Source organism: Geotrypetes seraphini, chromosome 5 (genome assembly GCF_902459505.1).
Source record: "Geotrypetes seraphini chromosome 5, aGeoSer1.1, whole genome shotgun sequence".
Lineage (NCBI taxonomy): Eukaryota > Metazoa > Chordata > Amphibia > Gymnophiona > Dermophiidae > Geotrypetes > Geotrypetes seraphini.
In genome coordinates this window covers 234077666-234102974 of record NC_047088.1, presented here as the reverse complement: position 1 = coordinate 234102974, position 25309 = coordinate 234077666, and the positions used below count along the sequence as shown (strand labels likewise).

General features: G+C 43.2%; 1 protein-coding gene across 7 annotated transcripts in view; it reads left to right on the top strand.

The window, feature by feature from the left end:
- The window catches only part of THSD7B (thrombospondin type 1 domain containing 7B), a 924116-nt gene that overhangs the window by 781457 nt on the left and 117350 nt on the right, over positions 1-25309 (top strand). For all 7 annotated transcript variants that reach the window (XM_033944565.1, XM_033944564.1, XM_033944562.1 and 4 more), the window contains 2 exons: positions 8174-8315; positions 19599-19714. In XM_033944565.1, coding sequence (XP_033800456.1) covers positions 8174-8315; positions 19599-19714 — 258 coding nt within the window. The remainder of the gene's footprint in view (positions 1-8173; positions 8316-19598; positions 19715-25309) is intronic.

The following is a 25309-nucleotide window of genomic DNA, read 5'->3' as shown; positions in this document are numbered from 1 at the left end:
AACATCCATAAAACAAACAATTACAAAACTAATCAGCATCCTGCGCTCAATTATATAATGGAATACTCAGTTCCCATATTTTATTATGATAAATAAATATCGTTTTAGTAATCTTTTAAAATTATTCAAATTTCTTTGCTGATGTATAGGAATTTCATTCCACTCATGAGGACCTATGCATGAAAATGTACTTGCAATTTCAATTGTTTCATTGTTGGTACAGAGTGTAACTTTTGAAGTAGTATATATGGCAGAATATTATCCACCAAATACCTTGGTGTCAATTGGTTTACACCAGTGGTTCCCAAACCTGTCCTGGGGGACCCCCAGCCAGTCAGGTTTTCAAGATATCCCTAATGAATATGCACGAGAGAGATTTGCATATAATGGAAGTGACAGGTATGCAAATCTCTCTCATACATATTCATTAGGGATATCTTGAAAACCTGACTGGCTGGGGGTCCCCCAGGACAGGTTTGGGAACCCTAGTTTACACAAAGGCAAACTAACAACAGCAATTTATAATGAGTCATATATTCCACTATTAGCCAACACAGTATTCTGACACATGTTCATACATCCCCACTTTAAAAAGTGCCCTGATTGAATTTTGAGCGACCCGTAGTGCTTATGTCACAGTCGCAGGTACACCCAGTAGTAAAGATTGCAATAATCAAGACTGAACAAATCCACAGTCTGCAAAATAGTTTTAAAATTACTCCCTGAGAGGTATGATTTAAGATTATTTAATAATCATAACTTGAAAAATACCTTCCTTACCATAGCCTGAACATGCTCCTTAAAAGATAATTGGGAATCCAAAATTACACCCAAATATATAATTTCTGATGAAATCTGTATAGTCATTCCAAGAATTTTAACTGGATCCAGAAGATTCCTCACCAGACTCCTCGAAAAACACATCACCTTAGGGGTCCTTTTATCAAGCCGCGCTAGTGGGGTTAGCGCGTCAGACATTTCATCACGCCCTAACCCCCGTGACCGGCTAAACAATTAACGCCTGCTCAATGCAGGCGTTAGCGACTAGCTCGGCAGGTGGTTTAACGCGCGCTAAACCCCTATCGCAGCTTGATAAAATCCATTCATTCCTTTCCCCCAGTTATTAGCATTTCTAAGCATTCTATAGACTGTGTGAACTCTCCATCAACGGGAAAAAAAACTGTATGTCATCTGCATAGAGTCTTTAAGAGACCCCAGTCCTTGTAATAATTTAATGCAGTGCTAAAAGATATAGATTGAACAAAACCGTTGAAAGAGCGGACCCCTTGGGGGTCTTTACCGCCATCTGACTAGATAACTTCCCCTTGACTATTACACAGGAATGATGAAAAACACTTAATAAGTACCCAAGTACCCCCCTTCCCATATCCACAATCACTAGAGTCTGCTAGATAAGATTTTGTGATCTAACATGTCGAAGGCAGCCAAGACATCAAGGAATACTGCTAGATCAGGATTGTCAAAGTCGGTCCTGGAGGGCCGCAATCCAGTTGGGTTTTCAGGATTTCCCCAATGAATATGCATGCACTGCTTTCATTGTATGCTAATAGATCTCATGCATATTCATTGGGGAAATCCTGAAAACCCAGCTGGATTGCAGCCCTCGAGGACCAACGTTGACACCTGTGTGCTAGATAGTCTCTCCCATCATCAAGACCACTCCACAGTTCATCCAGCATTGAAACCAACAACATTTATGTGGAATATACGGAATAACTTGTAAGTTTCATGGCTCCACGTCATTCCCTTCCTGGTTTGGCTGAGAACTTTTCAGCACTCACTCGTACTCTGAATCTGAATCAATAGATGACTTCTCAGTCTCTGTTATGAATACAACTATTTCTTGCTGAAACCAAGATCTGTTGTACAATTTTGATAGAGAAAACATACAGTACACAATACTGATTAAAATAAAAATAGCAGTGCATTAAATCCAACCTGTTCCATCATAATGTGATCAATAAATGCCATTGTACTTGCCAGATAGCATACTGTTAAAAGAAACTGTGTTATAAAAAACATTTAGTATAAAAGCACAAGAAATTAAAATCCTGGGCAAAAGGAAATGCTATCTCAAAATTGTACAAGAAAACTGGCTTGCAACCTTTGTACGCTTTATTGCCTCTAATTTTTCCCAGTTGTTAAATCTGGTGCTAATTTTCTAAGTTTTGTTCTTACATTTATCGAGTGTTGGCAGGATGTGTTGTGAAGGAAAGTTTTAAGAATTCAGTTTATTCATTGGACAAAGTCTACTTTGTTAGCATGTTTATATGCAGAAAAGGAAGAGCATTAACATTAATGAAGTAATTTTAAAACAGAGCGCCTTTGTTAATAAGGCAGGAAGATGCCTGTTTTAATCTATTATATAAAGGCCACATAGATGTATTTGTATCTTTATTAAATATCAGCACAAGTACTTCAGAAATTGCACTTAGATTGAAGGCTCTGGAATAAATATCCACTTATATAATATAACAGCCGCATATAGGTGAAATTGCACATCGTGAACATGTAAATAATGAGGATGGAAAAATGCTTAAGTACCTGAATGTAATCGTTCTGAGCTCCACTGGGAGAACAGTATAGAAAATTGAATACATAAATAGTTTCAAGTTTCAAGTTTCAAGTTTATTCAAAATTTGTTGAATCGCTTATTTAAATTTACTAAGCGATTTACAAAAACAAGAAAAATAATACAAATACGGGGTTAATTCAAATAGTGTGAAAAGTTTCAGCCTCTGATAACCACAGCTGGTATTGTGGCATCATAATGCCTCATTCCACCAATGCCTAAGAACCAACCTCATCAGTGATGTCACGATGGCTTGATGGTCTATACGTGGCTCACTTTTACTATACAGTGGTACCTCGGTTTACGAGTGCACCGGTTTGTGAGTGTTTTGCAAGACGAGCAAAACATTTGCAAACTTGGTGCCTCGTAAACCGAGCTTGCCTCGCTGTATGAGCGCCCCCCCCCCCGCAATCCGGCATCCCCCCCAGCGATCCGGCATCCCCCCCGCTCGCATCTGCCCCCTCCCCCCGCAATCCTACATCCCCCCCCCCTCGAGCACGGCAATGACATCCCTTACCCACACTGGGCACCAATGCCGGTGCCCGAAGATCCTCCCTCTTCTGGCGTGGCCTGGGCTGGGCGGTGCATTGGAGATCCTCTCTTCCCCCTCCTTGAGGAATCCGACGCTGCTTCATACCCCTCCCTGCGATCTGGCTTCCCCCCTGCGAACCGGCATTCTCCCCCCACTCGCGTTGCCCCCCTCCACCGCGATCCTACTCCCCCCCCCCCCGAGCACGTCAATGACACTTCCTTTACCCCGACTTGGCACCAGTGCCGGTGCCCAAAGATCCTCCCTCTTCTGGCGCAGCCTGGGCTGGGCGGTGCGTTGGAGATCCTCCCTCTTCTGGTCTGGTCTGGGCTGGACGGGCTTTGAACATTTGCGCATGCTCAAAGCCTTCTGGTCTCACTCTCTTGAGCAACGCAAGTGGGGGGAGGATGCCGGTTCGCAGGGGGGGAAGCCGGATCACCGGGAGGGGTTTGGAGCAGCGTCGGATTCCTCAAGGGGGGGGGAATGGAGCAGCGCCGGTAGCCTCAGGGGGGGGGGGAGGAAGTGTAACCAATCAAAGCGAGTTTCCCTTACTTCCTATGGGGAAACTTGCTTTGATATACGAGCAATTTGGTTTACGAGCATGCTTCTGGAACGAATTATGCTCGTAAACCAAGGTTCCATTGTATTTTGATTTCTAGACTGGAACAGTAGTTAAAGCTACAGGCTCAGCACCCTGAGGTTGTGGGTTTAAACCCATGCTACTCCTTGTGACCCTGTGCAAGTCACTTAATCCCCCTATTGCCCCAAGTATATTAGATAGATTGTGAGCACACTGGGACAGACAGGGAAAAACGTATGAGTTCCTGAATAAATCCATGTAACTGTTCTGAGCTTCCCTAGGAGAACGGTATAGAAAACTAAATAAATACATTTTATAAGGAATCATCTACTTGTACATATCTGCCTAAGTGCCCATTTACAGAGTACTCCTTTCCGATGCAAAGTAACATATTAAATGAATAGTAGACACACTATTTCTAAATGGAAATGGTCTGTATGAGATTTTAAACTGAGTTCTTCAGTATCATTACCCTGACAGAGCTTTAAGCAAACTATGATCATATACTCCTGTTAATTATATCTTGAAGGTATAAAAAATATAAGGATCTATGAAAAATTGTGGCAGATGCTCATAAATATAAGTTCTGATTGAAGCAAGCCTCTCAAAAACGTTCAGACCTTTAAAATGTTTTGTTTAGAAAGGGTAAGAGGGTCTACTATCTATTTAAGATATTAATTTGCAGGGGGGAAGGTGAACTGAGTAGCATTTTCTTGTTCCCTTGCTGAAGATGTAAGCTTTACAGCCTTAAACGTTTAGCTTGTATAGAATACTGACTCATGGATTTGTTGGCATGTACCGTATTTGCCGGCGTATAAGACGACTGGGCGTATAAGACAACCCCCCAACTTTTACAGTTAAAATATAGAGTTTGTTATATACTCGCCATATAAGACTACCCCTTCTTCCGCACACCTTCTGCACAACAAATAAAACTTAAAAGAACATCAGAATTTATTTCAACAATTTTAATTAATTCACTAAAGCTGAATAGAACAATAAACCCATGGGAGCTGCCATGCTATTTGTTTTCTAAACTGTTAACCAAACTGAAACTGTCAATGATAGAAGGAAGATAACACATAGAGGGAGAGAGCAAGTGCCGGGCAAGTCCCTAGCAAGTTTGCTGGCATGACAGTTTCCCTTTAAAAGCCTTCAAAAGCCTCCTGTTCGCCCCCGCAACTTCCTTAAGGGCTAGACTCCACACACGGCCGCATGTGCGAGAGACGTAGTAAAGAGAAAAGGGGTGGGGCCAGAGCGCCGCTGCTTCCCGCTGCGCAGGATGAAGGAGCTGGCACCCTTGTCACACTGATGTCCCGCCATGGCCCCGCTGATGTCCCGGCAGGTTTACTAGTACCGTAAGCACCGTAAGGAGGTAAGGAAGGAGATGTTAGGGCATGTAAAGTAAGGGCATGTAAACAGTACCCGGCGTATAAGACGACCCCCGACTTTGGGGAGGATTTTAAGGTACTGAAAAGTCGTCTTATACGCCGGCAAATATGGTACTTGGTTGATGGACATTCACATTGGCGGAGTTTTGAGTGGAAGACAGGAGAAATATACGAGCATGTGCTTAAATTATAGAAAATTAAAATGTATGTGCTAGCTCACAGTTAGGTAAGGACACTTGTACACTACCTGTATGTCTTAAATATGAATGTATGATTGGCCCCTTGCACTAGTATTGTGCAAAGAAAAGTAGGTATCTTTATAGAGCAGTGGTCTCAAACTTGCCGACCCGCCTTTTGAGGCCCTCGGTATTATAAAGAATTATTCTTTATGGAAACCTTGTGCCTTAAGTTTCTGGCGGTCGTGTCCAGTGGTCGTGTCCGGCAGTTGTGTCCTGGAATGTTGCCCACCTCACTGCTGTAACCTCACGCGAGCGCTTTCCTGCATCTGTACGTGATTGCCCTCTCCACTCCACCTCACAATCGCTTACAGATGCAAGAAAGCGCTTGCGTGAGGTTACAGCAGTGAGGCGGGCAACGTTCCAGAACGTAAGGTAACCACTGGAGGTAGTGCAGCTTGTGCGTGTGTCTGGTGCTGGAGGAGGTGAAAGCTGAAGGCAGTTGCGGACGCAACCGCCAGATACTTAAGGTTCAAGTTTTCCATAAAGAATCATTCTTTATAATACCGAGGGCCTCAAAATAGTTGGTCCAAAATCTTGTCTCTTGCAGTTGATGCTTTGATAGTTTTTCACTTTCTGCATGCTGCACTGCTTTCAGCTGTGTATAGCTGAAATTATCAGAAGTAATTATAGTTTATAAATCTTTCCTTAATTGCTTCTGATAATTTCAGATAATCCACATTTTGGATATAGATATTTACCTCATGCAAAGTTGTCATTTCTTTAATAAGATATTAACTATTTTTTCTGCGGCCCTCCAAGTACCTACAAATCCAAAATGTGGCCCTGCAAAGGGTTTGAGTTTGAGACCGCTGTTATAGAGTATACCAGTAACATAGCCAGACCTGTTATCTTGGGTGGACCCACAGTTTTATTTATTTATTTTATTACTTAAATACCACTTATATCCTAAGTGGTTTGCATTCAGGTACTTTATCATATTTCTCTATCTGTCCCGGCGGGCTCAAACTCTATCTAGTGTACCTGGGGTATTGAGGAGACTAAGTGACTTGCCCAGGGTCACAAGGAGCAGCGAGGGATTTGAACCCACAACCTCAGGGTGCTAAGGCTTTAGATCTAACCACTGCGCCACTGTGTTGGGTGGGCCTTCCCAAACTACCCTCCCTTGCCACATAATTTATCCTGCATCTTGCTCCCTTCTCCTTCTGTTCCAGACCTAGCATTTGCTTCCACTCTCCCCCGCTGGTGTACCTCAGTTCCAGGGCAGTGGCATCGATGTACTTCTGCTACTTTCACCAACACTGCAGACTTCCCTCTGCCACATCCCACCGGATAGAAAGCAGGAAGTGACATCAGTGAGGATGAGGTGCAGCAGAGAGAAGTCTGTGGGGTTGGCGTAGGAAGTGAATACACATCGCCGTTCCTGCCTGCACAGGTGATGAGGTTCGGGAAGGGGGAGGTTTGAAAAGATGAAGGGAGTTGCTGGGCTGTGGGCTGGTGAACGGGGGCAAATACCAGATCTAGGTGTGGTAGAGAGGGGAGAAAGGAGGCCACTGCTGAATTGTCACGGGTGGGCATGAGACAAGAATGGGTGGGACTGGGCCCACCAGGTTCAACCATAGCTACGCTAAAACGAGATGCCATAATCTGGACCTTTTGTGGGTGGCCTGTTCCCGAATTACTTTCCATGAACTTAATTCAGTAAAGGGGGCTCCTTTTACTAAGCTGCAATAAGCAGTAGTACGTATGTACTACAGCCTAAAAGGGCTTACCAAAGGACAGGCTCAGGTGACTCACGAGTTTCACAAATGTTTGTGCTATTCACATGCTGAAAATTTTTATTTTGGGGTTGAAGGGTGTGTCTGTATGCGTAGAGTGTTGGGTTTTTTTTTTGCATTGATTGGTAAGCATAGCTACATTGCCACATAGTAACTGATTAGCGCAGGATTAGCATGTAAACCCCTACCATCTACAAAATAAGTGGTGGTAAGGGCTCTAATGACAACATCAGTGAAGGTACTGTAGGGGATAGACTTAGTAGACTTAGTAGATAAGGACAGTTGTTCACCCTCTCCAAGGTAGGGAGAACGAGAGGGCACGCTCTAAAGTTACAAACATAAGGAAGTCTTCTTCACCCAGAGAGTGGTAGAAAACTTGAATGCTCTTCCGGAGTCTGTCATAGAGGAAGAAACCCTCCAGGGATTCAAATAGGGGAAAACACCCTTCAGGGATTCAAGACAAAGTTAGACAAGTTCCTGGTGAACAAGGACGTATGCTGGTAGGGCTAGTCTCAGTTAGGGCGCTGGTCTCTGACTAGAGGGCCGCCGCGTGAGCGGAGTGCTGGGCAGGATGGACCACTGGTCTGACCCAGCAGCGGCAATTCTTATGTTCTTATGTAGAAAAAGGAAAGCCAGCCATTTTTTGGCTGTGTAACAAAGGGTCTTAGTGCATGGGAAATACTCCCTTAAAGGCATGCTAAGGCCATTTTCTACTGCAGTTTTGTAAAACGACCCCCTAAGTCCCCCCCCCTAGAAAGAGTTAGAAAAAAAAAATTCATGAATCAGGACCAACAAATGAATAGAACAATAAGTATTTGTAGTATTATGCTTTGTAAATGAGTTTTCTTAATAGTTTCTGGCTATGCTTTATTTACAAAAAAAAAAATCACATTTACAATCACTATTTAAAATATTCAGATTGATATATACTAAGTACTTTTTCCCATACACACAAAATGGGAATAAATTTGTCCCTGTGCTGAAAAATAACAAAACAGAGTCAATAAATAAAGCTCTTATTATTGTAACAGCAGCATGGTTAAGACTTATCTCCAGTATGTCTGTGGTATTTACTAAGATGTACTGTGCAATTGTTTTAATATAGATGTGTGACTCCAATGGTATGAGAACAAGAAATCGATTTCCATTAAGATCTCCTGTAAATAGTAAGACCTGCCATGAAGATTCACAAACGGAACCTTGCATTCTCAACCAAAATTGTTTTCACTATCGTTACAATCTAACAGGTAAGCATAAATTGTGTGCAAAAGCATGCAACCTTTCTAAATTATCTGCAGAGTGTATAACTGATTTCCGGAGCAAGGTTAAACTCATAAACCAAGTTCAATCCATTATTTATGTATGAGAAATCAAATCTCTTGGTACAAGGGACAATAGAATTTCATAAACAGAAAACATAGTTCTGCTTTCAAAGAACAGGCAAATTTTAGGTCAGAAAAAGTTAACAATAATTCTTTGTCTATGGCATCTGATGCCAGGAAATATCCATCAGAGGCATTTCCTTCAGCTAAGATACTGATTCAGAGACAAAGCAAAATTACTCTTTACCTAACAATCCCCCTCTTTTACGAACGCATAGCGCGGGTTTTAGAGCCACTGCTCCGACGCTCATAGAACTCCTGAGCGTCGGAGCAGTTACCACTGCTGCTGGCGCTAAAACCTGTGCTTCGCGTTCGTAAGAGGAGGGGAATGTTTTGTATCACATTCAGAGTTGATAGACTTATTATTAATGGCTGATTAAGAAAAAACAAAAACAAACCAAAATTCACAGCATCTCATTGTGTAACATTTTAGCATCCTAGCGTATGGATTTATGCCAGTGAATTTTCAAACTTTGTGGGAGGTGTACCAACCGAGGAGGGCTCTGAGGTCGGTACACCGACAAAATCGCACGGGACATTGGCGCACCAACTATCACACACTGACATCTGCGTGCAAGCCGAGTGTGTGCCACTGGTTCTGTCGCTTTTATACCTTACTGTTAGCATTCTGAGGGAGCTGGTGCTCCCGTTGGGGGGGTGTTTGGGCAGGGGAACCCCCAGTACACTGAAAACTTCTGTTCTCTCGCTAATCGAGTGCTTTCAGTGTAGGAGGGTTCCCGCCCACACCCCTCCCCCCCAAGCGGGAGCGCAAGCAGTTATAAGTGTAGTGGGGGTTTTCCCCCAACATACCCCCTCAGAATGCTAACAGTAAGATGTAAAAGGAGCGGAACCGGCGGCATGCATTCATCCTGCATGCAGATGTCAGCTCGTGATTGTTGGCGCGCCAATGTCCATGCTTTTGATGTTCCACTCTCAGGTCAGATGGTACTATGAGACTGACCTCTATGAAGGAGAATACTGTCCAGTATGTTAAATCTAGAACAGCAATGATGTCCGTAGCATGAGTGAAACTGTGGAATCCTGAGGACCTGTTCTGACCAGCTAAAGTTCAGGAAAATGTTAAAGATTGAACTATATGTTGAGGCCTGTTTCTAAATTCTTGTTGTAGAGCTAGTTAAGGTATCTTGAACTGTGATTGTCACGATATAATTTAGCGAAGACTGATAACTTGTAATTTCCTTTGGTTATCTTAAGGGGGTAACGTTGGTATATGATTGTACTGAAATTGGTGTTATTCATGTATTAATAATAATAATAATAATAATAATTTTATTTTTATATACCGCCAAAGCCAAAGTAGTTCGAGGCGGTTTACAATAAGAGCTGGACAGTCAGCGAAAAAATAACAATGAAGTCTTTGAATACAGTGGTGCCTCACACAACGAACTTAATTCGTTCCAGGAGCAAGTTTGTTATGCGAAAAGTTCGTTATGTGAAACGCGTTTTCCCATAACAATACATGTTAAAAAAAATAATTCGTTCTGTAGCATAAAATATGCTAAGGTGACATAAAAAAAGATAAATTTTTGGTTACTATTTTTATTTAGATACATCTAAAAACATAATTGTTTTTTAAAACAACACACATTTTTTAAATTTAAAGACAGACTAAGTAGAGTCTAATTTTACAGTGAGAGAGGGCAGAGTCTCAGCGGCAAAAACTGGGACTTAACTGTTCATTTTTTTTTTTTTTCTACCGTGTTTCCCCGATGATAAGGCAGGGCCATCAAATAAGACAGCCCCCCCTTTTTAGAAAAAAATGTAAAATAAGGCACCCCCCCCCCCGCAAATAAGCCACCCACCGATACCTGCGCTTACCCGAATCGGGTGGTACGGTGGGTGACTCCGTGTGGTCCCTGGCACTCCCGACACGATCGGGGCAAGAGGGAGCTCAAGCCCTCTTGCCCCCCCGACTCCCCGACACGATCGGGGCAAGAGGGAGCTCAAGCCCTCTTGCCCCCCCGACTCCCCGACACGATCGGGGCAAAAGGGAGCTCAAGCCCTCTTGCCCCCCCGACTCCCCGACACGATCGGGGCAAAAGGGAGCCCAAGCCCTCTTGCCCCGCCGATTCCCCAACTCCCCGACAATATCGGGCCAGGAGGGAGCCCAAGTCCTCCTGGCCACGGCGACCCCCTAACCCCACCCTGCACTACATTACGGGCAGGAGGGATCCCAGGCCCTCCTGCCCTCGACGCAAACCCCCCCTCCCCCCAACGACCGCCCCCCCCCCAAGAACCTCCGACCGCCCCCCCAGCCGACCCGCGACCCCCCTGGCCGACCCCCACGACACCCCCAACCCCCTTCCCCGTACCTTTCTGTAGTTGGCCGGACAGACGGGAGCCAAACCCGCCTGTCCGGCAGGCAGCCAACGACGGAATGAGGCCGGATTGGCCCATCCGTCCCAAAGCTCCGCCTACTGGTGGGGCCTAAGGCGCCTGGGCCAATCAGAATAGGCCCGGGAGCCTTAGGTCCCTCCTGGGGGCAGGGCCTGAGGCACATGGGCCCAACCCGACCATGTGCCTCAGGCCCTGCCCCCAGGAGGGACCTAAGGCTCCCGGGCCTATTCTGATTGGCCCAGGCGCCTTAGGCCCACCAGTAGGCGGAGCTTTGGGACGGATGGGCCAATCCGGCCTCATTCCATCGTTGGCTGCCTGCCGGACAGGCGGGTTTGGCTCCCGTCTGTCCGGCCAACTACAGAAAGGTACGGGGAAGGGGGTTGGGGGTGTCGTGGGGGTCGGCCAGGGGGGTCGCGGGTCGGCTGGGGGGCGGTCGGAGGTTCTTGGGGGGGGGGCGGTCATTGGGGGGAGGGGGGGTTTGCGTCGAGGGCAGGAGGGCCTGGGATCCCTCCTGCCCGTAATGTAGTGCAGGGTGGGGTTAGGGGGTCGCCGTGGCCAGGAGGACTTGGGCTCCCTCCTGGCCCGATATTGTCGGGGAGTTGGGGAATCGGCGGGGCAAGAGGGCTTGGGCTCCTTTTTGCCCCGATCGTGTCGGGGAGTCGGGGGGGCAAGAGGGAGCCAGGCGGAGAGAGGGCAGTTAAGCGCAGTGCCTGCGCGGAAGGATGCAGCTCGGGCGACTTCGTTGTGTGAAACGAAGTTCATTGTAGGGAGCAAGACATAAAGTTCGTTGTGCGCAGCGTTCGCTGTGCGAGGCGTTCGTTATGCGAGGCACCACTGTACATGAAAATTTGTAGGGAGGAAGAGAGACAGAGTAAAAGTCCCATGTAAGTACAATGCCGGGAGACATGCAAGAAGAATAGCGGGGTAAGGCTTTAAGAGTTCTTGGTTACAAATCGGTTAAACAGGTTGATTTTGACTAGTTTTCTGAAGTTAAGGTAGGATGAGGAGTGTTTGATTAACTGCTTAGGTATAAGCTGTCTAAAAATTTTAGAAATAAATAATGTGAAGTTGTAGAAAAGTGAGTGAAACTGCTGAGGATGGTGTCTTTCTAATACCTTATTTTATGATGGCAAGTATGATGCCACAGTGCTGGGATATACCGTATTTTTTGCTCCATAAGATACACCTGACCATAAGACGCACCCTAGATTTAGAGGAGGAAAACAAGAAAAAAAACAGTCTGAACCAAATTGTGTACTAATATATACCATACTCTGCACCCAGTTCCCCTCACTCCTTGCTGGGCTCTGCACCCAACCCCACACTCCTTGCTAGGCTCTGCACCCTATCCCCCCTCCCTGATAGGCTCTGCACCCTGTCCCTCCCCGTACCTTTTTAAATCCCCCTCCGTTGTACCTTTTTAAAACACCCCTGTCATACCTTTTAAAAACACCCCCCTCTCCATCGTACCTTTTAAAAAACACCCCTGTACCTTTTTTAAACACACACACACACACCCGCCCCATCATAGCTTTTTAAATCCTCCTTACAGCCTGGTGGTCCAGCGTGTATCAGCACAGGCAGGAGCGAGCTTTCTGCACTCCTGCCTGGACCCGCACCACTTCCTGAATGGCTGCCGTCAGTTCTCACCTGTCCCTGCTCTCCTCTAGAGCAGTGATTCCCAACCCTGTCCTGGAGGAACACCAGGCCAATCGGGTTTTCAGGCTAGCCCTAATGAATATGCATGAGAGAGATTTGCATATGATGGAAGTGATAGGCATGCAAATTTGCTTCATGCATATTCATTAGGGCTAGCTTGAAAACCCAATTGGCCTGGTGTTCCTCCAGGACAGGGTTGGGAACCACTGCTCTAGAGTATACATATTCAGGACTTCCAGTCTTTTCTCGTAGGTATTTTGGCACAAACACCCTACCATTTTCATCACCTTCCTCTGAACCGCTTCAAGTCTTTTTACATCCATAGCCGGATATGGCCTCCCATGTGCGGGATTAGCATGTGACTAGCATCTGAGTCCTTACCTATTATACACAGGCTGCACACAATTCAAAAATGTTTAATTAACTTAATTGGTGTCTTAATTGAAAACACCATTTAAGCTCATTTAAAAACAATGTAAAAACATCAATTCAACTTGAATGCAGAATTCAGCATGGCCCCTACCTAAACCTAAACTGAGATGCCTACCTGAAAATAAGGCTCCCTCCCTCTAGATTTTTGCTTTATTTTTTTATTTTGAGCATCTTATATTTTTTATAAAATTATTCCTTTTTGTGCATTCAACACATCTAACATAGCATAACATAACATAACATTGTGCTTATTGACCGCGCAACCAGAAGTTCAACGCGGTTTACAAAAAATTATAAAAGTAAACATGTTACATAAAATAAGATGATTCGTTAAACAGTCAAATATTTAGAAAAAAGATAGGTCTTCAATTGTTTTCTAAAATGGCCATAGGAATGGGTAGTAAGCAACAATATTCGGAATTCGTTGTCATGAAGAGTTGCCTGAGATGCCAAAGTATGATTCAGAAATTTCTTACTCCTGCAACCCAGGACAGATGGAAAATTAAACAAAGGATGAGTTCTTCTACTATGTCTGTATGATGCTAAAGAAAATCTATTGACCAAGTAAGGAGTTGTACCATAAACAGCCTCGTTTAAACAATACCCGAGCCTCCATTGGCAGCCAATGCAATTCGCGATAAAAGGGTGTAACATGATCCAATTTCTTCAGGCCATAAATCATTCTGACCGCTGTATTCTATATTATTGTAAGTCTTGCTAATTCTTTCTTGGTGACTGTCAGGTAGATAATATTACAATAATCGAGAAGACTCAGTAGTAACGATTGAACCAGTAATCTAAAAGCAGTAAATTCAAAATAAGATCTAATTGTTCGCAATTTCCATAATGTGAAGTGGCATTTACACACTACAGCATCTATCTGAGCATGCATTGTAAGATGGTGGTCTAAAATAACTCCAAAAATTTTAATCGCTGGATGAATTATATACTGAGTTGAATTTATACAGCATATAAATAAATGGGTGATGGGACAAAAGTGCGCGGGACAAAGGCGCGCCGACATTTGCGAGTAGACAGTTGAGCGCAAGACTCCAGCGTGCCGCCGTAAAAGCTTATTTTAAAGGGCTACGACGGGGGATGTGGGGGGAGACCCCCACACTTTACTTAATAGTGTTTGCGCTGCTGTGTTGGGGGGTGTGGGGGGTGTAACCCCCCATTATACAGAAAACTTAACTTTTCCCCTAAAAAATAGGTGAAAAGTTGTTTCCTCTATAATGGGGGGTTACTAACCCCAAAACCACCAACAGCAGCGCAAACACTATTAAGTAAACTGGGGGGGTTCCCCCCTCACACACCCCTTCGTAGCCCTTTAAAATAAGCTTTTACGGCAGCAATCTGGAGTCTTACACTCAATTGTCTGCTCACAAATGTCAGCACGCCTTTGTCCCGCGCGCTTATGACTGTGAACCAAATAAATGTGACGTGGTATTGTACTCTTTTAGCCTGCTATTTTTTTTTTACAATTATGTGTTTATGGTTCCAATACAGTGGTAAATCGTATTAATTATACCTTGTGCACATGGATCTGCAATGCTGTGTTAAACATGCACAACATATACATCAAATTAACGCTGGCTTTTACAAAGCTGCAATAGAAGTTTCTATCGCGAGCCAGCGAGCTAAATGCTCCAAAGCTCATAGAATTCCTACGAGCTTCGAAGCATTTACCTCGCTGGTCCGCAGTAGAAACCTCTACCACAGCTTTGTAAAAGGAGCCCTGTGTAATTATTTATTTAGATATTGGTATAAAATTTAGATACAGACATTCTGGGGAAAATTCAGTAAATGACATCTAAAAAGATGTAGGCACCTACCAGTTGTCAATCACACTTACCCCCTCTTTTACAAAGGTGCGCTAAGCTTTTTAGCGTGCGCTAAATGCTAACGCGTGCATGTTATCCGTGGACGCGTTAGCGGTTAGCGCATGCATTGATTTAGCGTGCGCTAAATCCGCGCTAAAACGCTTAGCGCGCCTTAGGTGCTTATTACAGAATTGCACCTAACTTAAAACTTAGGCGCCTGTAATGTAGGCCAGGGTTTGGAAAGCCCACATTATAGGCGCCTAAATCCTTTAGAGAATTGCACCTAGCAGCGCCTAAGTCCTTCTCCACTCCTAAACATGCCTACTTTGGAGTTAGGCTCCACTGGGTACCATAAGATAGGCACATCTCTTTTGCGGAATCACGCCTAAGAAGAGAGGCGCCGATCACACAATTTTTATTTTTTTTCAATTATGAGCTTGTTAAAGCTCATAATTAAAGCCAATTTACTAATTAACAACCCCCCCTTTTTTTTTTTTTTTTACAAAACCGCAGAAGTAGTTTTAGCGCAGGCCGGCGCACTGAATGCTCTGCACTGCTTCCGACACTCATAGAGTTCCTATGAGTGTTGGGAGCAGCGCAGTGCATTTAGCGCGCCGGCCTGCGCTAAAAACTGGGTTAAAAACTGTTTTGTAAAGCGGGGGGTTGGGGTTGGGGGGGGATTGTTAAGTTAGGCACCTCTCTATAGGTGTCTCATAGAGTTTGCTTAAGTCTTTCATGGACCAAGGACAAGAAGCAAGCCGGTATTCCTAAGAAATCACAAAATGCTCCCAGAAGACAGTGCAAGAGATAACAGCAGAAAAAGATCAATTGTCCTATCTAGTATGCCCAGTCATTAACTCTAGTGATGTATTCTAGCTCCCAGCAACTGAAACTTAAGCACTTGTAAGGTATCATTCTTCTCTTAGGTGTCTTGGGACACCATATTGTGGCTAGTATAACTCAGCATCTTTATTAGCAGCACTGGAAAAAGACTAAGGAGAAAAATATACCTGTTTGCAGAAGCCATTATAATAGACATGCATAAAGAGTGGAAAAATTAAAGATGCATGAAGTATCTAAAGGCGATCAACGGTTTAAAAACAGTTCTTCAAAGAAAGTAAATCTAGATTAATGAGGGTGCTTTTTAAGGGCATTTTCCACATTAAAAATAAAACATTTTACAGACAGAAAAAAAAGTTTGTTATGAAATTGTTTGTGGGAATGCATGTGTGACAAGGGGGCACACTGGAGGGCTTTGCCTGCTTTTATCAAACTTGCACTCAGACATTCCTGGGGTGTAATTTAGCAAGAGCAGAGCAGAATTGTACACACATATTTTATATAAAATACTTTTTTTTTTGTTCAAAAATATTCAAATTTTGAAAAAGGCGATAACAAGAAAATAAAAAATTCTTCACAGTGATAACATAATAATAAACAGTCTAATCTTATGATCATCCAAAGAAACAATTAAACCCTGTGCCATGAAAATAATGACAGGAAAAGTAAGGTTATCTGTGATTTCCAGTATACCACATATAGTATTCCATACTTTTTCCCAGTACAGAGTAAGATGTTTACAGGAGTAGAGAAGATGCTCTAGCGTACCTAGTGCCTGATGGCACGACCAATAATGAGAAGAAGTAGTTGGATTTATCTTTTCAGATGTCCTAGCCCTGGCGATTCAACCCAGCCTGAGTTCACTAGTCCATAAGTTTTCACAGATGAATAGTAAAGCGTCATTGTGGTACAAGCTGATGCAGAAGGCCGAATTTAGCACACCAGGTGCAATGGAACTCAAATGGCATAAAGACCTGACTCTCCACTCTGATGCCATTGATTGGACCAATATATGGTCGAATTTTTTTCAATCCAATAGGTCTGCCTCGCTATTACAATCCATCTTTTGCTCCACTGTCTAGACACCTATATTATCAAACAAGATAAAATACTAATATATGTTATCAGAGTACACACACATGCTTGCAATGTATTTGCTGAAGGTATAAGTTTGTGTGAAAAGATTTCTACACTGCTCAGTTCTTTGTCGGAGCTTAATTCCTGAAGGCTTATTAGTCGATACTGGATTTCTCCCTAGTGAACCTAATAACCTACTCTAGCTCAGTGCTGAATCTCTAACTCTCCTAGTGTAGATATTGAAAGGTTGAAAATAATGTGGTCTTTAGCTGTGTCTGAGGTCCTTTTGCCTTCTAGGAAGGATTCTATCAGCAAGTAATATGGCTTCAAATGGGGGAAGATTACCTTCAAAAAGGGAAATCTTCAGATTGTTTATCGTTTATTGTTCAAAACCTCTTTGAATATAATATTGAATATCAGTCTTATTGTGAAGCGTTAGGGTATCCAACGGAGGCCTCCACTTATAGAGTTACACTTCCCCTTCGTATTTGCGGTAATAGCAAGTCAGCGAATACAGAAAAACTGCGAATAACTTTTCATATGTTATTCGTGGTTTTCTGTTAAAACCCCTAGAGAATGTGATAAAACCGCGACTAGCCTGACCTGTTTTTGTGAAGAAAGTGCAGCGATTTGCTCTGTACAGCGCTGGGAGCAGCACTATTCTCTGATGTAATTTTGGGGGTGGAGCCTGCAAATGAAAAACCATGACTAACCAAAACCGCGATTGGTGAAACCGCGAATACAGAGGGGGAAGTGTATCCCATTAGGGGGGAAGTTATCAGTGTGGGCTGACATTAAGGCTTCCTTTTACGAAGCCGCGTTAGCGGTTTAACGTACATAATAGCGTGCGCTAATTTGCCAGCCGCACTAGCCGCTACCGCCTCCTCTTGAGTAGGCGGTAGTTTTTCAGCTAGCACGGGGGTTAGCGCACACTAAAAAGTTGTGTGCGATAAAGCCGCTAACGCGGCTTCGTAAAAGGAGCCCTAAGATGGGTTATTTTATCACATATTGTGCTATCTTATCACAGGATCCCATTTTATGCAATGAGACTCTAAAATGGCACAATATTTGGTAAAATAACTCATCTTAACCCATGTTGATAACTTCCCCCCTAAGTGTTGTGAAAATGTTTTAATAATGCATTATGTCATTAGCACTCACTTATGGCTACCTTTTTAATTTTTCTGGATCATCATTATTCACAAGTATCCAAAGATTGAATTTGATTATTTATTATAGAAAAGAAAATATGTCATCTTCAGCATATAGAGTTCAAAGTTCATCATCTTTGGAAAACGTGGAGGGGCATAATCAAAAAAACCGTCTAAGTCCCTTTTCGGCCTAAGACCTTAAACGTTGAAAGCAGAAGCAGGGAAAGTGTCCATAACCAAAACAAATGTCCTTGTTTTGATAATGGCCTGCCTCTACATTTAGCTGTTTAAACATCCAGACCACCACTACGTCTACACTTGTACCCAAACGACGTCTACACTTATACCCCATAATGAACCAAAAAAAAAAAATGCCTAAGCCCAAAACGTCCAACGCAAGGGCTTTCAGGCGAAGGAGAAGCCAGTCCTTCGCCTAAAAGCTGGAGTCTGTAACCTATCCCTCACCCTCCACTACAAGGGCCCTCCTGCCCTTGACACAACCCCCCTTCCCCCAACGTCCCCCCCCCCGAACCCCCGATCGCCTCCCCCGCCGACCAATGAACCCCCCCGCCGACTCCACGACCCCCCCCACCCCCACCCCCCTTCCCCGTACCTGAAATCATTGGCCAGACAGACGGGTGCCAAGCCCGCCCGTCCAGCAGGCCAGACGGCTCCAGGATGGGGCCGGATTGGCCCAGGCGGCTGAAACCCTGCCCACAGGTTATGGGTACTTGGACCCCGCTTTGGTTATGGGTACTTGGACAATCAGGCTTTTTGATCGTCCAAGAAGCCATTTAGGACACTTTTTAGATGTTTGGTTTTTTTTTATTATGAACCCCATAGTTATCCAAACTTTGAATTCTATATGCTGAAGATGACATATTTTCTTTTTTATAATAAATAATCAAATTCAATAAACAACAAAAAATAATAACATAAAACCTACATTAATCAATATTCAAAATATTATATTATGAGTGCTCAGTTTAAAACACCATCAAAACACAGCATTAATGCTCATAGTGGGTGTTGGAACCAGACATCATCGCCCCCACCTGCTTGTCCAACTTATTTTCTATAGAAAAAGATCTTATTATATATAGAGAAGTTGTACTTAGCTTAAAAGGCAGTTCTGCATGTCCAACTTCCAAATCAGATGTAAGAGTCTTGTAGAGAAGGTTTAGTAGAGAGAGTCTATAATGCTGATTATATTCCAATAGTCCAAGAATAGTCTTTTCCCCAAGTGTTTCTCAATCCAAAAGTGCTCCAAAAAACAAAAAGTGTCCGTGAAAACCTCTCCAACAAGCTAATGCAAAACTCTCATTTCCTCTCTACACCGATCGTGTTTCACACATCTTGCTTCATCAGGAGGAGAAATGAGGACTAAATAAACTAAAAAAATTAAAAAAACAAACCAAAAAATAATATTAAAAAAATATATTCAACAACCTAAACAGGTATCTTAAACTATCTATGATTTGGAAGTTGAACATGCAGCACTGCCTTTTAAGCTAAGTACAACTTCTCTATATATAATAAGATCTTTTTCTATAGAAAATAACTTGGGCAAGCAGGTGGGGGCGATGATGTCTGGTTCCAACACCCACTATGAGCATTAATGCTGTGTTTTGATGGTGTTTTAAACTGAGCACTCATAATATAATATTTTGAAAATTGATTAAAGTAGGTTTTATGTTATTATTTTTTGTTTTTTATTGAATTTGATTATTTGTTATTTTTGTTTTTTGTGAATTCAATATATAATTTCTTCTTTTTTATATTTTCTTTTCTTACATGTAAACCTTTAGAGTGGAGCACATGTCAGCTAAGCGAAAATGCAACTTGTGGACCAGGGATTCGGACCCGTATTTTGGACTGCATTCGTAGTGACGGAAAATCAGTACACATGAAATACTGTGAAAAGGTGAGGTTTAACAAAGATAAGTCAATTCGGTTTTAATTTACTACTTTTTAAAAAAAGTAATATCTGAAATCAGTTTCATGAGTTGGTCTGGGAAGAAGAGGTGTCTACAGCCACAGCCGTGGGACAAATCAAGCGCAGAATTCTGGAGCATGGATCGAACCAAAGTTTAGACAAAGGACAAGACTTCTGACACAAGCAATACACGCTGAAATGCAGCCACGTTAAGTCTTTTCCACATCGACCATTTTTTATTCTTCACAATAAAACTTTGATTGCATGAATTGGGACTATCCTCCTCTTTTCCAATGGTGCGCTAAGCTTTTTAGCGCGCACTAAATATTAGCTTGTGCTAAAAACACGCTAAATGCTAATGTGTGCATGTTATCCTATGGACGCATTAGCGGTTAGCGCACGCGTTGATTTAGCGCACACTAAATCCACGCTAAAACGTTAGCAACCCTTTGTAAAAGAAGGCCTATGTGGTTGTTTTCTTTTTCCTCCTTTGGTTTGTCACCACTGGGGTTTCTTTCCCTTTCTTCTTTCTTAATGAGTTGGTCTACCATTTAAACTTGCTGTGAACAAGAAGGTTTCATGCAGATGAATGAGATGCAAAACATATTAACAACATTAAAAACATGATGCATTAACCCCCTCCCCCCTTTTACAAAGCTGCGCTAGCGTTTACTGCTGCGTTAACTGCCCTGAAGCCCATAGGGATTTAGAGGGCTTTGGGGCTTTTGCCGCACCAGCAGCTGCTAGCTTGACTTTGTAAAAGAAGGGGCAAGTCAGCTTCAGTCCAATTTATTAAAACCATTTCTATACTTCATGATCTACCATTCTGAGTGGCTCACCTTTCCTGGTAGATCGTTTATTAGCCAGGCAGACTAGGACTAGAAATACTTTGCAGCACGTGTACGGTCACTGATGGGGTAAAAAGTCAGCCGTTACCTAGCTGTGATTCCAACTGAAGATACTCAAGGACCCATTTCCTAAGCTGCAGTTGCATAGAAACATAGTAAATGACAGCAGATGAAGAGCTGAACAATCCATCCAGTCTGCTCTATACGTATATACATTACAGTTTCATAATTCGATTAAAATGTCTTTTTTCTTTGTTATTTCTGGGTCATAGACCTTAGAGGTCCACCTGGTACTGTCCTTAGGTTCCAACTATCAAAACCATCTTCTTTGCACGGTTCAGACCATGAAAGCTTACCCATTTGTATTCTAATTCGAGATCTCTTGTGTTCATCCAACATGTTTTTGGAATCTCATCACCATTTTCCTCTCCACCACTTCCCTCGGGAGCGCATTCCATGCATCAACCACCCTCTCCGTAAAGAAGATATTCCTTCGTACAACTTATCTGTATCTTGCCTTGTTAACATTTATATTTGTATTACATTTGTATTTTATTAAATCAATAAAAATCTTTGAACTGGAACATTACTCTTGAGTCTACTACCCCTCAACCTCAAATTGTGCCCTCTGTTTTTACCATTTTCCTTTCTCTGGAAAATATTTTGTTCTATGTTAGTACCTTTCAAGTATTTAAATGTCTGAATCATATCTCCTCTGTCCCTCCTTTCCTCTAGGGTATACATATTCAGAGCTTCCAGTCTCTCCTCATATGTCTTTTGGTGCAAACCTCCTTCTATTTTCATTGCCTTTCTCTGAACCGCGTAAAATCTTCTTACATCCTTTGCCAGATACGATCTCCAAAATTTAACATAATACCCCAAGTGGTGCCTCACCAATGACCTTTACAGGGGCATCAATACCTTCTTTCTTCTACTGGTTAAGCCTCTCTCTAGCATCCTTCTGGCTTGTTACACTGTTTCTTTGCCTTTAGATCTTCGAACACTATCACCCCAAGGTCTCTCTCCCCATCCGTGCATATCAGCCTTTCACCTTCTAATTTCTAATCCCCAAATGCATTACTCTGACATCTGTGCATTGAATTTTAGTTGCCAGATAATAGACCATTCCTCTAACTTCTGCAGATCCTTTTTCATGTTTTCCTCTCCCTCCTTGGTGTCTACTCCATTACAAATCTTGGCATCATCTGCAAAAAGGCAAACCTTTCCTTCTTACCCTTCAGCAATGTCCTCACAAACATATTGAACAGGATCGGCCCCAGCACTGATCTTTGAGGGACTCCATTACTCACCTTTCCTTCCTTTGAGCGAATTCCATTAACCATCACCCTCTGCCATCTGTCTGTCAACCAGTTTCTAATCTAGTTCACCAATTTGGGTCTTAACTTCAGCCTGTCCTATGAGGAACTGTATCAAAGGCTTTGCTGAAATCTAAGTAAATTAAAAACATAAGAATAGCCTTACTGGGTCAGACCAATAGTCCATCAAGCCCAGTAGCCCATTCACACCATGGCCAATCCAGGTCACTAGTACCAAGGTGTAGCAATATTCCATGCTACCAATACAGGGCAAGCAGTGGCTTCCTCATGTCTTTCTCAATAACAGACTATGGACTTTTCCTCCAGGAACTTGTCCAAACCTTTCTTAAAACCAGCTACGCTATCCACTCTTACCACATCCTCTTTGATACATCTAGCATATGCCCTTGATCCAATTCTCTGGTCACCCAATCTAAAAATCCAATCCTGTAACCTGTTATCAATGTGGACTGACATTAAGCTGGGTTATTTTGTCGCATGTGCTATTTTAACACAGGAGTCCATTTTATGTGCTAAAATAAAAAAAATTCAATCAGATTCGTTTGGCATGATTTACCTTTAGTAAAACCATGTTGCCTCAAATCTTGTAATCCTATTATCAACCAATCGGTGACCTAAAAACTTATCATATGATTCAATAGGCCATTTTCCTTGTCAAAATTAAATTTCAAAAAATGTATTTACGATACACCTTATATAACCACCAATATATCAGTTCTCAAGAATTCACAAACCTTCACCAACCCAGCTAAAATACCTTGTAATCCCTGCTCAAGTCACCATGAAAAGGTGTGCGCTAAGTTGCTCACCTTTGCCTTGTGCCTTAGGTGATGCGCCGCTTGGCGCTTTGATTTAAACATTCTACGTCTGATGTCAGAGGTAGGCGGAGCAAGTTCCCATGCTCACTATAACAAAAGATGATCTCAACCTTCTAAGGCATCCAATGCCAGTGGATCTTTTGCAGAACTAGAAACATAGAAACATAGAAGAAGACGGCAGAAAAGGGCTACAGCCCATCAAGTCTGCCCACTCTGCTTACCCACTCCCTGTCTATGCCCTAATGACCCAATTTCCTTATCTTGACCCTCGTAGGGATCCCACATGGGTATCCCATTTATTCTTAAAGTCTGGCACGCTGTCTGCCTCGATCACCTGCACTGGAAGCTTGTTCCAATGATCATCCACTCTCTCTGTGAAGAAATACTTTCTGGTGTCGCCATGAAATTTTGAGCGGGTGCCCTCTTGTGGCCGAGGGTCCCTTGAGAAAGAAAATATCATCTTCCACTTCGACACGTCCCATGAGGTACTTAAATGTTTCGATCATGTCTCCCCTCTCCCTACGTTCCTCAAGAGTGTAGAGCTGCAATTTGTTCAGTCTCTCTTCGTACGAGAGACCCTTGAGCCCCGAGATCATCCTGGTGGCCGTCCGCTGAACCGATTCAATTCTGCGCACATCTTTACTGTAATGTGGCCTCCAGAATTGCACACAGTACTCCAGATGAGGTCTCACCATGGCCCTGTACAACGGCATTATGACTTCAGGCTTTCGGCTGACGAAACTTCTATTGATACAACCCAATATCTGCCTTGCCTTAGATGAAGCCTTCTCCACTTGATTGGCAGTTTTCATGTCTGCACTGATGATTACTCCTAAATCTCGTTCTGCTGAAGTCCCAGTTAAAGTTTCTCCATTCAAGAAGTACGTCCTGCATGGATTTCCGCTTCCGAGGTGCATGACCTTACATTTCTTAGCATTGAAGCCTAGCTGCCAGGTTGAGGACCAACTTTCCAATGTAAGCAGGTCCTGCGCCATATAATTCTGTAAACTGCATTCACTTACTATATTACATAGTTTGGCGTCATCGGCGAATAGTGTTATTTTACCTTGAAGCCCTTGAGTCAGATCCCCTATGAATATGTTGAAAAGGAGTGGACCCAGGACCGAGCCCTGCGGCACTCCACTGGTCACCTCCGATGTTTTAGAGAGGGTACCATTAACCACCACCCTCTGAAGTCTGCCACTCAGCCAATCATTGACCCATGCAGTTAGTGTCTCTCCTAACCCCATCGATTCCATCTTGCTTAGCAGTCTGCGGTGTGGGACACTGTCAAAAGCTTTCCTGAAGTCCAGGTACACGACGTCCAAAGACTCTCCCAAGTCCAACTTTCTTGTTACCCAGTCAAAGAAGCTGATGAGATTGGATTGGCAGGAACTACCCTTGGTGAATCCATGCTGACTGGGATCCCGAAGATTCCCTTCATTCAAGATCGTGTCCAATTTGCTTTTAATTAGTGTTTCCATGAGTTTGCACACTATTGATGTGAGACTCACCGGTCTATAATTCGCAGCCTCTGCCCTGCAACCCTTTTTATGCAGAGGAACGACATTAGCTAATTTCCAGTCCAGGGGAACTTTCCCCTTACTTAGGGAGAGATTGAATAGCTCAGCCAACGGTTTCGCCAGGACATCGCTCAATTCTCTGAACACTCTTGGGTGCAAATTGTCTGGTCCCATGGCTTTGTTCACCTTGAGTCTTGCCAGTTCACTGTAAACTTCACCTGGTGTGAACTCAAAATTCTGAAATGGGTCTTCTGTGCTTTGTGTTGCCTTCAACTGCGGACCGTGTCCCGGTGCCTCACAGGTGAAGACTGAGCAGAAGTATTCATTCAGTAGTTCGGCTTTATCGGAATCTGCTTCCACGTAACTTCCGTCCGGTCTTCTAAGGCGTACTATCCCGCCTGTGTTCCTTTTTCTGTCACTAATATACCTGAAGAAGGATTTGTCCCCCTTTTTAATGTTTTTTGCCAGAATTTCTTCCACTCAAAGTTTTGCCCCCCTAACTGCCATTTTGACCGCTGTAGACCTGGTCCTATATTCTACTTTTGCTCGTGCGCTTGTAGGAGAGAAACGCTTTTTTCTTCTCCTTAATGAGGTGCGAGATCTCCGCGGTGAACCATTGGGGTTTATTGTGCCAGGATAGTAGAGAACAGCAGTCAGATGGACAATACTGCTAAAGACAAATCACATCTGCCAGTCATAGAGTATAAACAACAGCAAAAATCTCTTTTTATTAAGGACATTCTTTTTGTCTTCGTCTTTGATACTTTACTATCTTGAAAGCTCATCTCTTACATCCATCCTGCTCTCATAGGGATTTATATACCACTTTTTGTGGTTTTACAACCACACTCAAAGTGATTTACATGCAGGTACTTCAAGTACTTTCCCTATCTGTCCTTGTGGGCTCACAATCTTATCTACTATATCTGGGGCAGTGGAGGATTGAATGACTTGCCCAGGGTCACAGGGAGCAGCATGGCCTCAAGGTGATCCCATGATTTCAGGGTGCTGAGGTAAGGGCAGGGGGTGGTGAGCAAAATCAAGGAGAAGGGTCACT